General features: G+C 39.3%; 1 protein-coding gene across 3 annotated transcripts in view; it reads left to right on the plus strand.

Annotated features, from left to right (window-relative positions):
• Positions 1–17275, plus strand: part of itpr3 (inositol 1,4,5-trisphosphate receptor, type 3) — a 143640-nt gene that overhangs the window by 117809 nt on the left and 8556 nt on the right. For all 3 annotated transcript variants that reach the window (XM_031566798.2, XM_031566797.1, XM_031566799.1), the window contains 9 exons: positions 4237–4429; positions 4692–4805; positions 5551–5732; positions 8248–8412; positions 8550–8739; positions 10354–10478; positions 12855–13020; positions 13452–13612; positions 14240–14401. In XM_031566798.2, coding sequence (XP_031422658.1) covers positions 4237–4429; positions 4692–4805; positions 5551–5732; positions 8248–8412; positions 8550–8739; positions 10354–10478; positions 12855–13020; positions 13452–13612; positions 14240–14401 — 1458 coding nt within the window. The remainder of the gene's footprint in view (positions 1–4236; positions 4430–4691; positions 4806–5550; positions 5733–8247; positions 8413–8549; positions 8740–10353; positions 10479–12854; positions 13021–13451; positions 13613–14239; positions 14402–17275) is intronic.

The following is a 17275-nucleotide window of genomic DNA, read 5'->3' on the forward strand; positions in this document are numbered from 1 at the left end:
ACATGCAGTATCTCTCCAGATCCTTCAGATTCTGAGGTCAACGTTTGTAGACTCGGCTTCAGCTCATCCCACAGATTTTCTATGGGGTTTAGGTCGGGGGACTGTGATGGCCATGGCAAAACCTTTATTCTGCGGTCGGTGAACCATTTTTGTGTTGATTTTGAGGTGTGCTTCGGATCATTGACCTGCTGGAAGGTCCAACCACAGCCCATTTTAAGCTTACTGGAGGGGGCTGTTAGGTTTTCATTTAATATCTGCTGGTATTTGATGGAGTCCATGATACCATGTATCCTAACAAGATGTCCAGGGCCTTTGGAAGAAAAACAGCCCCACAACATCAAAGATCCGCCACCATTCTTCACATTGGGTATGGGGGTCTTTTCTGTATGGCTATCTTACTGTCTACGCCAAACCCACCTTTGATATTTGTTGCCAAAAAGCTTTATTTTGGTCTCATCTGAACATATAACTCGGCCCCATTGAAAGTCTGACTTACATTTGGCAAACTGTAGGCGCTTTAGTTTGTAGTTGATTGACAGCAGAGGCTTTTTCTGGCAACCCTCCAAAACAACTTGTGGTGATGTAGGTGGCGTCTGATGGTAGTTTTGGAGACTTTCTGACCCCAAGACTCAACTCACCTCTACAATTCTCCAGCTGTGATCCTTGGAGATTCTTTTGCCAGTCGAACCATCCTCCTCACGGTGCGTGGGGTCAATGTACACACACGTCCTCTTCCAGGCTGATTCTTAACATCTCCTGTCGCTTTAAACTTCTTAATTATTTCCATGATAGTGAAAATGGGTATTTTCAACTCTTTAAAGATTTTCTTGTGTCCATTTCTTGATTTGTGCAGGTCCACAACTTTCCTTCGCACGTTGTCACTGTTTTCTTGGGTTTTTCCCATAGTGATGAATGACTAATGGAATTTGGTCTGTGTCACCTCATATTTGTTCGCCAGTGGAACAGGAAGTCATGGTTGACCTCTTAAGAGTTCCTTATCAAACAGGTGAACTTAAAAATGTAAAACATGACTAGAAATATACTTCAGTTAGATTTTAATTATAAGATTTTTCTAGGGGTGCCAATAATTGTGGCCCACATGTTTTGGGGGAAAATATTTATTTAATGTCAACAGTTTTTTTTTCTTTCAATAATTTTACTTCAATGAAAAGGTAAGATTTTTGTGAATATTTTGAGTGAAAGACCAAGAGGATAAACAGCAAAGACATATTTTTTTATAGCCTGTTTTGCTCATATTCACTAGGGGTGCCAATAATTGTGGAGGGCACTGTACTTGTCTTCTTGCTGAGTTGTGCACCAGGGCCTCCCACTTCTCTTTCTACTCTGTTAGAGCCCGTTTGTGCTGTTCTCTGAAGGGAGTAGTACACACCGTTGTAGGAAATTTTCAGTTTCTTCGCCATTTTTCGCATGGAATAGCTTTCATTTCTAAGAACAAGAATAGACTGGCGAGTTTCACATGAAAGTTCTCTTTTTCTGGCCATTTTGAGAGTATAATCGAACCCACAAATGTGATGCTCCAGATACTCAACTAGCTCAAAGGAAGGCCAGTTTTATAGCTTCTCTCACCAGCAAAACAGTTTTCAGCTGTGCTAACATAATTGCACAAGGGTTTTCAAGGGTTTTCTAATCATCCAGTAGTCTTATAAGGCGATTAGCAAACACAATGTACCATTGGAACACTGGAGTGATAGTTGCTGGAAATGGGCCTCTATACACCTATGTAGATATTTCATTAAAAACCAGACGTTTCCACCTAGAATAGTCATTTACCACATTAACAATGTATAGTGTATTTCTGATTCATTTAATGTTATCTTCATTGAAAAAAACAATGCTTTTCTTTGAAAAATAAGGACATTTCTAAGTGACCCCAAACTTTTGAACGGTAGTGTATGTCAAATGACACTGTATCACGCCGAATATCAGAAATCAGTTTGGGTCCTATTTTAAAGAGGACTACCGTTCATTCGCCTGAGTTCGGGATCCATTTCTCTGCTCAGCAGACGAGCTGTCAATAGACATGAAAGAGCAGCTGAAGAGTGACAGTAGACTTAAGCATCTTCCCTCTTTCGTCATTCTGGGTAGCAATGATCAGCTTTGCGACATAGCCTTAAAAATGCTCCTCCTTTTCGCGTCGACATATTTGTGCGAGGCAGGCTTTTCAAGACTGACTGTGCTCAAAACTAAATACCGCAACCGCGCACAGATCGAAGATGACCTGAGGATATGTTTGTCAAACATTGCCCCAAGATTTGAGGACCTTTGCAGTGCAAAGCAGGCTAATGTCTGACATTGACAGACCTGTCGGATTTTGTTTGTAAAGATCACAAGAGGCCCATAATAATAACAGTATCCTAATGATAGCAATAATAACACTTATTATTATTATGATAATAATAATACAATAATAATAATTGGTCGATAATCATTAATTATAATAATAATAACATAATGATGGTGATAATAATGAATAGCCTACTAATAGGCCTGCTATTACTGATAATAATAATAACAATAATAATAATAATAATAATAAATAGGTATAATAATTGTCTGTATGGGCCTAACAATAACAATAGCCTAACCTTGACATGTCAGGCCTATCAATAACAATATGCTATCAATCTATCTATATATGGTGGTGTAGTTGAGGGCGGTGGCAACGGGCCGCGGGCGGCACGGGGGGTGGGGGGTGGCCCAACTACCCCTAACCAGCTTTGGGGGGGCCCAGCTTGCAAAAGTTTGAGAACCCCTGTTTTAGACTGCAGCCAACATGGCGTCTAGGCAGAGGTGTGGTTATATTTCACGCAAAAAGATGACCACAGGGCCACTTGCAATGCTTGCAAAACGTCTTTTTCGTCAAAGGGGGGAAAAACTACCATTACGCCGAAACATTTGTCCATACTGCATGCAATAACTTTGCAGGAATGTCACATTTTTGAGCGCTACGGAATGACGATAACGTTAATGAATCTCAACCAAGCAACAGCAGCGCGGCTAACGTTAGCGCTTCATCTGTTAATATCGAAGGTAAACTCTAACAGTCTATTGTGTTAGTGCCATTGGTTTCATTGTGTAAACCAGCTTTCACTATTTGTTTATGTCAGTTTTATTGTTAGTTCAAGGAGAATACACTTAAAAAAAAAAAAAACAGCACTGTAATTGGCAAGTTCAAATATTATTTAGCACAGCGGTTCTCAAACTCTGGTATATCAAGGACCCCTAAACTGCCACAAATTAGACCAGGGAGGGATCCCTATTTGATAAGATTATTTTCCAGGCTCCCCCATCTGATGAGATTTTTCAGTTTAGATGTTTTATTACAAAAACTGTATGAAACCCATTACCAAATCAGTCATACATTCTGTTACTTATGGTTGGAATTATAGTCAAAACAAATACTTTTTTTCTTTGTTGGGACCCCATCAAGGAAAAGGATCCTTAGGCTATGGGTCTCTGGACCCTACTTTGAGAGTTTGTTGACCTATTCTTAGGTTTGTTTTTGGTTATTTAAAACATGTAAATGTATACATACATACTGTATATGCGGTGCATCATCTATTCAGAGAATATTATCTAAAAGAAAATGATTGTAAACAAACCCGTTTGTACTCTTTTTTTTTTCCTTGCCCAAAAAGAATCGATAAGAGAATCGATAAGGAATCGAATCGATAAGCAAGAATCGTTATGAAATCGGAATCATTAAACTCTTATCAATTCTCATCCCTAGTACTGGCCTTCTCATCAATCTACCTATTACTGTAAGTTTTAGATTGGGTGATTGGTTGGTAGATGAGGTTATTCTGATTCACTCCCCTTCTGTTGGATGGCATCAGAGAGCTGTGAGGAGACCACTCTGGATTCTCATGTTGTGCTGTGGACAGACACCGTGCAGAGCAGACTCATGAGTCATGAGGTCTTTGTCTGTACCATAGCGTACAGCCACTTAGCATGCCTCTTCCTCTTAGTTAAGCTGACCATTGACTCTGCCACAGACGTAGTAAAGTAAAGTAGATAATCAATTAAATGAAATTGAAAACCTCACAACATAGTGGGTGAAATCTTTTTTTTATTCAACTTCTTTTGATTTGAGCATATTGCAGCCATATGAAAATTCCCAGCCAGTTGAGTTTAAATTGCAGATATCCTGCTCTGTCTGTGGAAGAACAATGAGGATCAATGTGTGACAATGTATTTCTGTGTGTCTGGGCTCAGATTGTGCGTGAGGATCACAGCATGGAGCAGATTGTTTTCCCAATTCATCCCATCTGCGAGTACCTGACAGAGGAGTCGAAGGTGCGTGTGTTCAACAGCACAGAGCAGGATGAACAGGGCAGTAAAGTCACACAGTTCTTTGAGCAGACATCCTTCCTGCACAACGAGATGGAGTGGCAGAAAAAGCTACGCAGTAAGAATCCCTTTTTATAGACATGTGTCTGAATATTGTTCTAAAAGATCCATTAGTCATACTGAAAGCTTTTTTTAAAGTTGTATATAATGGCATTGTACAGCCTATATGTTAATTTACATCTTCTCCTTAAGTCACAAAGTGAGTGACTGTTCATAGACTTATGGTCTCACAAATTATGTAATTAACAGATATATGAACAAAGATATGATCCTATTCCTGAAGCTTGAGTTAACTAAACTATCTCTATGCGTGTGTGCAGGTATGCCAGTGTTGTTCTGGTTCTCCGGTCGTATGACGTTGTGGGGCAGCATCTCCTTCAATCTGGCTGTCTTTATAAACCTCATTATTGCCTTCTTCTACCCATACAACTCTGGTGAGAAAGAACCCTCCCCAAAGTGGATCTGTATTAAGATTATTCTACTTTCCACATATTTAATGTATTCCTTCTGTCGTAACATGTTGGTATTTCTAAACTGGAAATAATTCCTTTAGCAATCAGTTAACTAAATAGTTTTTACCAATTCAACTTCAGGACCTGTTTATCCTATGTCAGTCTATTTTATAGTTTGGTGGCCTCTGCCTATCTGTCATTTGTGACCTTATTTATATAAGTATAGATATGGCAGTGCCCTGACAAAGCATGTTTGTTAGACCGACCATAAAGTATTGCATTTAATTTGATTTGGGGAATAAATAATTGTTCAAGACATTACTTTAGTACACAATTTACTGTTTATTTTGAAAATGGAGGGTGTTGGAGGTGTTGTTTTTTAAGGTATGTTTGTAATTTACTCATTTTGATTATATACTCAAGTTCATGTCTATGGCATATAGTCATGTGAAGGATAAGGTAAACATACATGTCACTACCCGGTACTACGCAGCTGTAACTATGTACTGGTGTGTTTAACTATGTACTGGTGTGTTTAACTATGTACTGGTGTGTTTAACTATGTGCTGGTGTGTACTAGCCAACTTTGAGCACTGCCTGCGAGTGGTTAAACTCAGAGCAGTAGTTTTTCAGTGCATTATGGTGCTATGATCATTGTCAATTTATAACATTTTGAATATGTGCTGTATCTGCAATGGTAATAATTCTGGTGATTGTTTTGTTGAAGCTCTTTCAGGTGCCATAGATTCTTCCCTGCTGTCTATGCTGTTCTGGGGTTTCATAGGACTGTCCGTTATGGGCCTGTTGTCACAACGCCTTGGGCTTCGACCCCTGACTGTGGCTCTCATATTACGCTCCATCTACCACTTTGGCATTGGCCCCACCCTTATCCTGCTGGGAACCCTGAATGTGAGTGTTGAGTCTTGAATGTGAGTGGTTGGTTCAAATCAAGGCACTGATGTGCTGGTGTCATTCTTTATATGCCAGATAGAATGTGAGTGGTTGGTTCAAATCAAGGCACTGATGTGCTGGTGTCATTCTTTATATGCCAGATAGAATGTGAGTGGTTGGTTCAAATCAAGTCACTGATGTGCTGGTGTCATTCTCTATATGCCAGATAGCTCCCCTATAGCCGCACATTTATACAGACAACATTCAGCCAAAAAGAACCTAAACAATGCTGTGAGTGATGAGTTAAGTGTTTACCAAGGAGCAAGCTCACACAGATGAAAGTCTACTGTAAATACAGTGCAATAAAATGCCATCTAGGTCCTCGCATATGTCCTGTACTTTGAGTAAAGAGCTGAGTTGAGAGGGATGTTGTCAAGCTTTTAAATTCTTAGGCCAATGAGATGCCATGTAAGATGGAACTACAACTTGAACTACAAATAGCTGAGGATCAACCTAATGAGTACGTTTAAATATGTCAAACTATCAGGAGATTCAGGGGTTCTGTAGGCCAACATTATGTGTTAGGATAGGCTTTGTCTTAAATTTGCAGCAATTCCAAACTTTGCATCATTATGGCTTGACTGCTTCTGCACTAAATAGGTCTTGCATAATTTGGAGCAATACTTTGGGTCACTGTCTTATTGTAGGACAAAACCGGCTCCAGTCACCTGCCGTCAAGGCATGGTGATGGATTTATGGTAAAATGCGGTTAAAATCTTGTTTAAGATTTCTGTTCGTCTGTAGAAAATACATACTTTGCCATCTCCAAAGCACCCCCAGACCATAATATTTCTTCTACCCTCCTTGACAGATTGTGTCAAGCACTGTTCCAGCATATTTTCTTCTGTTTTGCACCTCACAAAGTCTCTGCTCTGCAGTGCAAACCGCTCAAGTTAGTGTGACTCAGTATCTGTTTCCTCTCGCCCATGTTAGTCTTCTTTTCATTAGCCAGTCTCAGATATGGAGTTTTCTTTGAAACACTAGAAGGCCAGCATCCCAGAGCCCCTTTACTGTTGAATATAAGGTGTTTTCTAGGTTCTATTTAATAAAGCTGCAAGATGAGGACCTGTGAATCATCTTTTTCTCTAACTAGAGATTCTGATGTTTTTTATACACCTGCATGATCATAAACATGCTAGTTTAGGATGAGCTAACATAATGTGTCATTGAAACACAGGAGTGAGGGTCAGGGACGTGCACAGGAATTTTGAAGGGCAGTTGCTCTGCCCTGGAAAAAGGGGGCAACACGTTAAAACTCTCACTAACCGCCGCCGCCACGCCCCCATCCCCTGGACGCTTATTCCGCGATTATTTTATCTAGGCATACATGAAGTTCTGCAGCCGTAATACTATTTAAAATATATATATATTAGGAGGGGCAACTTCAGTCGAGGAGGGCAAACGGGCAGTTGCCCGAGCAACCTTAGCCCCCTCCTGTGCACGTCCCTGGTGAGGGTGATAGAAAAGGGCCTTTTTATGCATATGCAGATATTCTATTCAATATCAAGATTTGTACTGAGTCAGCAGGACATTGATATGATAGCCTCAGCTTACACTTCCCATGTAACATCACCAAGGGACAGATTCTGAAATTGCGGACGAGTATAAATATAAGGGAATTAGCATTAGAGAGGTAGCAGGTGGAATAACAATGGCAGCAGAGGGCAATCTTAAAGCAGCATAACGGAACAATTGCTAATCGCTAACGAGATGCTAGCGGCTAAAACTAGCGAAACCTCTTGAAATGTGCTTACTTTGACACTATGACAAACTAGTTAGTCAACAACTGTCCTAACACAGTCAAACATCAAGCAAGTGCAACACAAGACAAAGCAAGACGGCAAATAAGCTACTTACTAGTTCGGCAGACAGGAGAAACCGGGCGGCTTCAGCATAACCCAGTAAAGTACTACATAACCCAGTAATATGCCTACGGACCCTGGTATGGCAACGGCACGGAAGCGATTCTCCATATTAAAAGTCATTGTAGCGCCCCAATTTTTTTTTTACCTGTTTATTTAAGGTAAAACTGCTTATTCTAACCCTAACCCTGAAGTACAATTACTGCATAATGCCACTTTAATACCAATTACGAACTTTTAGCTTTTTGTGGAGATTGTGAAAACGTTTTGTATCATCTGCAAATGCAAAATCACTTAACATAAAAAAACTATTTAAGACAAATAACTTCACAACTTTAAAAAATACATTTGACACCCCATTTGTTCCCATGAGGCTGCTCTAGTCCAGACAGAAATAAGTAGAATTGTCCCCTAAACTCTGGAATGGCCTTATGAATCTTGATTCTTCTTTACTTGTCTTTCTTTAGTTTTTACATCAATGTTTCATGAAGAAGTTTTGCTTCTGTACATTCTAGAAAGCACTTTTGACTCTTTGGTCATTATATGATTTATTATTTACAATGATGAACATTTGACATTATTTGATGACTTGACTTTTTTTGCTTTTACAGCTTATCAACAAGATTGTCTTTGTTGTCAGCTTTGTTGGCAATAATGGTACCTTTATTATGGGATACCGTGCAATGCTGATGGATGTTGAGTTCCTCTATCACCTGGCTTATGTGCTGACCAGCACCCTGGGACTATGTGTGAATGAGCTCTTCTACAGCATCCTGGTATATTTCAATTTAATTTCATCTCTTCATATGTGTGCAAGCACCCACTTTCTCTCCCTTATTGTATTATCACACAAACTCGAGGAATGGTGGTATATGCTATGTTTGAAAATGACACTTTCTCTCTCTCTCTGCAGCTGTTTGACCTTATATACCGTGAGGAGACCTTGTTTAATGTCATTAAGAGCGTTACACGGAATGGGCGCTCTATCCTGCTGACTGCACTTTTGGCCCTCATCTTGGTCTATCTCTTCTCTATTGTGGGTTTTCTGTATCTGAAGAATGACTTCATTATGGAAGTCGACCATTTACCAAACATGGATACAGGTAATCTGTGTGATTCCCTAATCTGATCCATAGATACATCTATAGCTGAAGCAAGAAGCTAGCAGTGCCTGACATTAGGTAAATAATGATGCCCTGTTATTGTGACAGAGGAGCAGGAGCTTCAAAGCAGTTGGCTAGCAGATGTAAAATGTGTGGCACAGACTTATGATGGTGCCGCTGTTATGAGTTATAATGTCATCAAGTTTAAATGGCAACTCTGGCCAGCTAGGCTGAGTTCAGAGAATTGGTTCGGAGGCCACTGGAGAAAAAAAACACTCAATTCAATTTATTTATATAGCCCCCGTAACAATTGATTAGTCTCAAAGCACTTTACTTTGAGATCTGTTTTATGTGCGAGTGGAATGAGAGGTCCCAGTCAATAGTTACACCAAGATCGTTGACACTTGTGTTGGATGTTAGTGAGATGCCATCAAGTGTAAGTAGACAGCTGGATAGTGTCATTCTCAAATGTTTGGGGCCCACAACCGTAACCTCAGTTGTACTTCTGTTAAGGAGCAGGAAATTGTTAGTCATCCATGTTTTGACATCTTTAAGCCAGGGTTTTATTTTGGGTACTATAGTTTTAATGAGGTTTCAGGACAGGATGTCATCAGCAAGGGTCCAAGCACTGAGCCTTGGGGAACTTCATAACTTACTTTTGTATGACTGGATGATTCATTGTACACATGTACAAACTGAAGACAGCCAATGAGTTAAAACATAAGCCAGGCTAGAGCACAGTATTTGATACCAACATGTTTTTCAGGTGTTAAAGTCTCTGTAGTAAAACATGGTGGTGTCAGTAGTGTCAAATCTGAATCCATCTGAATCCATTTCCAGATGCAATGAGTAGATCATTCAGAACTTTGACTAAGGAGATTCAGTGCTCTAAAGATAGATAACAATACTACATTTTAAAATCTAAAGATTTCTACTCAGTGTTGTTATTGGTAAGGTAGCATGGTACACCTCCATGCAATTGGGCAATTGCAGTGTTGGAGAATCTACTACTACAGCAAAGTTCTCCTTGGGAGGAATCTAGTTTGGTTAACTAAAGGTACTTACAAAAAGTAGTTCAAATTACTTTGTAAAACAATTATCAAATTGACAGTGTACAAAAAAGTCACTTGCCAGTCACTTTCCACCATTCTCCAAGAAAGACAGAATATCTGACAGCCAACAACCGTTGAAATGTTTTAATTGTAAGGAAAAGCTAAAGGACTTCAACAGATCAGGATCCACTTTTTCAGTTACAAAGGCACAAAGAGCATTATGTTGTGGGCAGCATGCAATGGTAACTGTAAGTTCACGCTAGCATTGGGCATCCTGGGAGACAAAGTGATGCAAATGGTCTGCCAGGGTCACCAGTAGCTGTTCATATTTGTTTGAAACATATTCACAATATAGAATCATTAAGAATAATCATTTGTGACCAATCTGACAGAATTCCTTTTTTTAATATTCAGAAAAAAAATCCTATATTAACCTTAAAAGTATGGATGCTTGTAGGTGTCTTTGATGACCACAAGTGAAAAGACATCCATAATAGAAACATAATTCTAACAGCAGGTACTGTTGTACTCTGTCTGCCTTTGTGTGTGTGTGTGAGAATAGATGAGGACGACGACAACACAGAGCGTGCCTGTGACACCCTGCTCATGTGCATTGTCACGGTGCTAAACCATGGGCTCAGGAATGGAGGTGGGGTTGGAGACGTGCTGCGCAGACCATCCAAAGAAGTATGTACAATCATGTAGTATGTACAATCATGTAGTACAATCATGTAGTATGTACAATCATGTAGTACAATCATGTAGTATGTACAAGTCACATTTTTGAAAACATATACTTGAAATTTCTTGTGAAGAGTTGACTTACAATAATGATGCATATATTGAACAATAATTGGAACACATACAAATACAACTTTTATGTTTAATAACCACATATTTCCATGTCGAATCACAAAATAATGGGAATTTAATACCATCCACTTCAATTTCAATTCAATAATCTTGGTCAGAAAAGTGAAAATTTCAGGATTCAGCTACGCACCAGTAGTTGATAAAAAAGTATATAGTTCAACAAAGGTCCAATTTTGTCAAATAAGGTAAGGAGAGGAATCCAAATCTGCAACATTTAGAAGACTTTATGATTGCTGAGCTATATTTTCGCCTTGTAGAACGTGAACTTATAGCCAGACATCTCATCTACTTGAGGCTACATTTTGAAGTACACGTTAATGCCACATACATAGGCTATTTATCACTGCACACTGTAAGATGCACCGGCTCAATGCAAGAAACATAAAGGGGAGGCCACGCAGAATTTATAATAATAATAGAATATACGTTATTTATTAATGGTTACAGTTATATATTTATCTAATAATTATAGCAAATGTGTGGTGAAGGTCAGTGTTGTGAAGAGAAACAAAAGATGTGATGTAAAGTCAGTTAAATGGTAATCCAAAACAAACAACGACGATCCAAAATCCAACGAGTATCCCAAATCCAATTTCTATCAAACACCAACGATAACCAAAATCCAAATCTCCAATCCAACGCTCTCCCGTCTGCAGTCTGATCAGGGCCTTTGTAGCCCCCAATCAACGATTCACCTGTTTCCAAATCACCTGTTGTAAAGACAGACAGAGAACAGGCATGCAAATATCAAATACCGCCAGGGTCGTAACAACACAAACACAAGTACACGTTAATGCCACATACATAGGCTATTTATCATTGCACACAAAACACAAGTACGCGTTAATGCCACATACATAGGCTATTTATCACTGCAAACAAACACAAGTACACGTTAATGCCACATACATTGGCTATTTATCATTGCACACAAGTACACGTTAATGCCAAATACATAGGCTATTTATCATTGCACACAAATGAAAAAAGGTTCACAATACATTTAATTAAATAAAAAATGCAAAATAAAAGGTAGAGATCGAAAAAGAAGGGGAGGAGAGACAATCAGAAACATGGCAGAATAATTCATACACGTATCAGGATGATCATGCTAGCATACATGTGGTAAATGTACACAAAACATACAAACACAACATGATACATACAAAATGAATAGTGGATGAGGAGAGAGCATTCAAGTATTGTAGAACAGCTTAGTGGATATACAGTATGCTCGTAAGGTTACTATTACAAGGGTGATAGAGAAATGTGAAACTCTGACTTTAAAGGGTAAGTAGAGCAATGAAACAGTGTCGATGGTGGAAATTATTTACATTGCAGGTAAATGCTAGCACAGAGTATGGGTAGAATAAGTGCATGACAGGTTGGTGGGGTGGGTAGTTGTAGGCCAAGGGTTTCTGCAAGTAGATGGAGAGACTGCAGCAGCATCCCGCAGTCTCCCACATAGTCTAGACTAGGAGGGGACGAAAGAGATAAAGTGAGTTTGGCTGCCAACATATATTGCCAGCGTATATGTACTTAATGGATATGGTGATAAGGAACAATGTTTCCACAGCCATTGGCATTTGCGAGCAAGGGTCACGCTATGAGAAAGGTAGGATGAAAACCACTCCAGGGCTGTCCCAAAAATGGCAATCTATTTTTTTTTATCTATCAATACATTGTAATCAGTGGTGTCAAAAGCTGTTCTCAGGTCAAGTAGCACCAACACAGAATATTCTGCAGAATCAGAAGCCATCAAGAGGTCATTTGTGAAAGCGGCATTGGAATTTCTCAAAGATTTCATAATTTTTCAGTACCTCAAAAAGTTGTTCTAGGACCACTTTGTCTAGAAACTTGGAAATAAAAGATAGTTTGGAAATGGGTCTAAAGTTATTTAAAACTGTAGGGTCAAGACCAGATTTGTTTTGATCCCTTGAAGCCAAATAGATAAATCAGAATTGGGCGGTGATGGTTTGTGATTGGAACATGAGAACGTTCCCTGTCAGAGAGAAAAGGCTCTTTTCAGCGAGTTTCTGCCACCAAACCAGAGCCCCATGGGTGCCTATGCATTTTCACTGTTTATTATTATTATTAATAATAATATATATAATTAATAATAATCTGTATAGTTGATCATGTCACACCTGTGTAGTTGCTCATGTCACACCCAGTGTATTTCTTTGTTAGGAACCCTTATTTCCAGCTCGGGTAGTATACGACCTGCTCTTCTATTTCATCGTCATCATTATCGTCCTCAACTTAATCTTTGGAGTCATCATTGACACTTTCGCTGACCTTCGCAGTGAGAAGCAGAACAAAGAGGAGACCCTGAAGAATACCTGCTTCATATGTGGTATATAGAGACATATTATGATGAATACCTGCTTAATCTGTGGTATATAGTAACATATTATGATGAATACCTGCTTAATCTGTGGTATATAGTAACATATTATGAAGAATACCTGCTTAATCTGTGGTATATAGTAACATATTATGAAGAATACCTGCTTAATCTGTGGTATATAGCAACATATTATGAAGAATCTGTGGTATATAGCAACATATTATGAAGAATACCTGCTTAATCTGTGGTATATAGCAACATATTATGCAGTGCCTACCTCCCTTAGTGTTCCTTTGATTCTTCAAACCAATATAAACTAGACAGGGGGAATAGATTAATTAATGTAAGAATTTCTGTTGGCTTTTTTCATGTATTCAGCCTTCTGTACAGTATGCTTTTATAAGAAACTCTCCATTTTTTTTATTTTGTTTTCATAGGTCTTGAGAGAGATAAGTTTGATAACAAGACAGTTTCTTTTGAGGAGCACATCAAGTCGGAGCACAACATCTGGAATTACCTGTATTTCATTGTGCTATTACGTGAGAAAAACAAGACAGATTACACTGGTCCAGAGAGCTATGTGGTTCGTATGATCAAGGTAATTCAAGGAGTGTGTGGCATTTAAAGCAGCATTTAAGGCAGTACATTATAAAAAAAGCAGCAGTTGCACTTATGGTTAAGCAGCCGTATGTATAGTGTTTTTGCAGAAGTTGTGTAATTCTAAGTTTTAAACAAGACCCCTTTGCATCACGTAAGCATTTTAGCCAACTGACTTCCCTACCGGCAGCTATTCACTCAAAACACAGCATTTATACTAGGTTCATATTCAGGAGCTAAAATGAAGAAAACTGATTAAAAATTCTGTAGAGGTAAACATAATCATAAACTTAGTTCTAATCCTACACACAAGGTTTTCACAAAATAAATGTTTATTTATGTCTATGGTTTTGATGCAATGCACCTCTACATACATATTGTCACATTGCGGTTCCTAGACATAACTATGTCTTGTAACAAAATTGACATATTAGTTGAACGCTGTTATAATTGATTAATTAGTACATAGGGCATAGGGTTACTTAAAATTAAGTATGATATGAACTGCTACTCAAAATGTATAATGTGTAATTAAATGCTGGTCATGCTCCAAAATCCAGGAGAGAGCATTGCTGGTACGCCACCTTCTGGTGAAATGTATTAAATGCATTTCTTGTTTCTTGGATAGGATATAAACCTAGACTGGTTCCCACGCATGCAGGCAATGTCTCTGGTGGTGAGCGAGGGAGATGGAGAGCAGAATGAGATGAGGAATCTTCAGGATCGTTTGAATGCTACAATGAATGTGGTGACTCAGCTCACTGGCCAGCTCACTGAGCTGAAGGAGCAGGTGATGTTGAGATGTCATGTCTCACTTTATCTGCAAAACTATTTTAAAATCTTACATACATTTCACTAAACAGAGGTATTGTGTTAGGTATTAATGATTATGTAAGTGTTCAACCGTTTTTCAACAAAAATAATGAATAAGCAGCGTAGAAAAGTATGTCTGGTTAGCAGCACAAAGCAGAGGACTTCCACACGTGCATCAGGTGGAAAAACTGCAGCTGTATTCCACAGTGGAAAGAGGAAGAGAGAAGATTGAGTGGACAGAGCTAGGTATCATAGCAGGGACAGAGCTAGTTATCATAGCAGGGACAGAGCTAGTTATCATAGCAGGGACAGAGCTAGGTATCATAGCAGGGTGACAGAGCTAGTTATCATAGCAGGGACAGAGCTAGGTATCATAGCAGGGTGACAGAGCTAGTTATCATAGCAGGGACAGAGCTAGGTATCATAGTAGGGTGACAGAGCTAGGTATCAAAGCAGGGACAGAGCTAGTTATCATAGCAGGGTGACAGAGCTAGGTATCATAGCAGGGACAGAGCTAGTTATCATAGCAGGGTGACAGAGCTAGGTATCATAGCAGAGTGAAAGAGCTAGGTATCATAGCAGGGTGACAGAGCTAGTTATCATAGCAGGGACAGAGCTAGGTATCATAGTAGGGTGACAGAGCTAGGTATCATAGCAGGGACAGAGCTAGTTATCATAGCAGGGTGACAGAGCTAGGTATCATAGCAGGGTGAAAGAGCTAGGTATCATAGTAGGGACAGAGCTAGGTATCATAGTAGGGTGACAGAGCTAGGTATCAAAGCAGGGTGACACAGCTAGGTATCATAGTAGGGTGACAGAGCTAGGTATCTTAGTAGGGTGACGGAGCTAGGTGTTTTGTGTGCATTTATTATACGGCTTCTCAGAATGCTGCAAAAAGTTCCATTGAATTGAATTGAATTGAATGGGTCCAATATTTCTTGATACTGGCCGCATAAAAAACATCTATGTCCTCTGCCATTGGCAATGGGTTTTGTGCTTCTGATTCACATCTTTCATATCATTCCCTAAGTAGTCCGTTCACTTATTAGAAATTCATTCTAACTTTAAGTCAGCAAGTAATATGTTTCTACACCTGAAACTTTAATGTTCTATTTCTCTGAATTTTTTTTTCCTCAGCAGAAGCTATGAAATGGCAACAAAATCATTAAAACAGAGATATTTTAGAGAGATGGCTTTTATTGTTTTAGCAAGTAACCGTATAATAACCGGAATAATGTGTAACAGGTGGAACTAACCATAACACTTAATTCAGAAAAGGTTACATTTAATTTATTATTCAATTTGAGTCACGTTAACCAAAGTAATAATTTCCCACTGTGAGAAATTATAAAACAGTCATAACACAGGATGTCATGAGCCTCCTTACTAACATCCACTTCCATATACCAGAATCCACTGAAATCACATTTAAATGAATGCAATAAACTCAAATCAACCTTAACACTATAACCTTATATCTAAATACAGAGACATTCAATTAGCAGACACATAACACCAGGTAGTTTCAACCATAACCATCTGTTAGTTCAGTGTTTTTCTCATGCAGTTCGATGCTCGCACTCAGTTCGCCGTTTCACACATTCAGTTCAATGTTCAGTTCCATTCAATTCAAAATGTTCGTGTCACGGTCCTTAAACTGACATTGCAGTCCACGCTACTTTGCTGCTCTTTCACAGTTGTGGAGTCACATGTGGCAGGGTTATACTCACGACCACACACACCAACTGTCAGTGGCGTGGGAGAGGGAGGGAGAGAGGGCAAGGTAGCTGCAGCCACATCAACGGCTGGAATGGCGAGACGGTTGGCTGTCCAGGGCCCGCTGGCGTGGTGAAACCTTCAGCTTTGGCGACGAACTAATAAAGTTTTCTAACTATTTACAACACTTAACTAACTAATGAGGACATTCCGCCTCACGCTACACCGTACTAAACTTCTTCTCCTAACGTGGGAGCTGTCCGGGCGCCGCCATCTTCTATGCCGTCCTTCTCCCGTTCTCCGCCCGCCCCCTCCGCTCTCTCCATTTGCCAGCGCACCAACTCTCCAGTCACTGATTGGCTGGACTTATATCCATGTTCCGGGGTGCTATTGTGGGTTTTATACCTGCTAGGGTGCTCATATCTACCAGGGCCCGTCACCTGACACTAAATGTCTTACATTGAAATAAAAGATAAAACAACCCTGTACACTGTCATGGTTCTGCAATGTTTAAATGTGTATTTTTTTTAATGTAATGTCAGCCAAGTTGCATTGAAACAGAGGTAGTGACATATCAGAGACAGTTTGATTATCAAGGAAAGTGAATTTAAATAAATTGATATTGGTGATATTGATGGCATACGTGTTGTAAATAAACCAAGTGTTTCGACATTCAGAGGTAATTGTTGGCCAAGCGTTATATTCAGACTCACGTAAAAACACGTTAGTTACATTGTTTTGCCCACCGATGTATTTATCGAGTGAACAATACCGCTGTATTTAAAATCAGGTTTGGTAAAAGGTAAGTCTCGTAGCTACAGTCGCTAGCTAGATAGCATCAGGTGAATAAGCTAAACTTTATGTTTGTATTGCAACGGATGATTAGTTTATATCGTGTCGTTGATTTAAAAAAAAAAAACGAGTGAAAAAACAAGTGTTTCGTGACGGGAATCACCACTTTTCAGAATAGCTTGATCACTTAGCTATTAGCATGCTAAGTAGCTATTGTACAGTTCGCGATTGACACTGGTAATTATTTAATTAATTTACGGGGCCCTACCGTCTAAACATAAACCTCACTTTACTATGGCATGGCACAGGCTATCCTATCCTATTGCCTAGTAACAAGGACACT

The sequence above is a fragment of the Clupea harengus genome, chromosome 4, assembly GCF_900700415.2.
Source record: "Clupea harengus chromosome 4, Ch_v2.0.2, whole genome shotgun sequence".
Lineage (NCBI taxonomy): Eukaryota > Metazoa > Chordata > Actinopteri > Clupeiformes > Clupeidae > Clupea > Clupea harengus.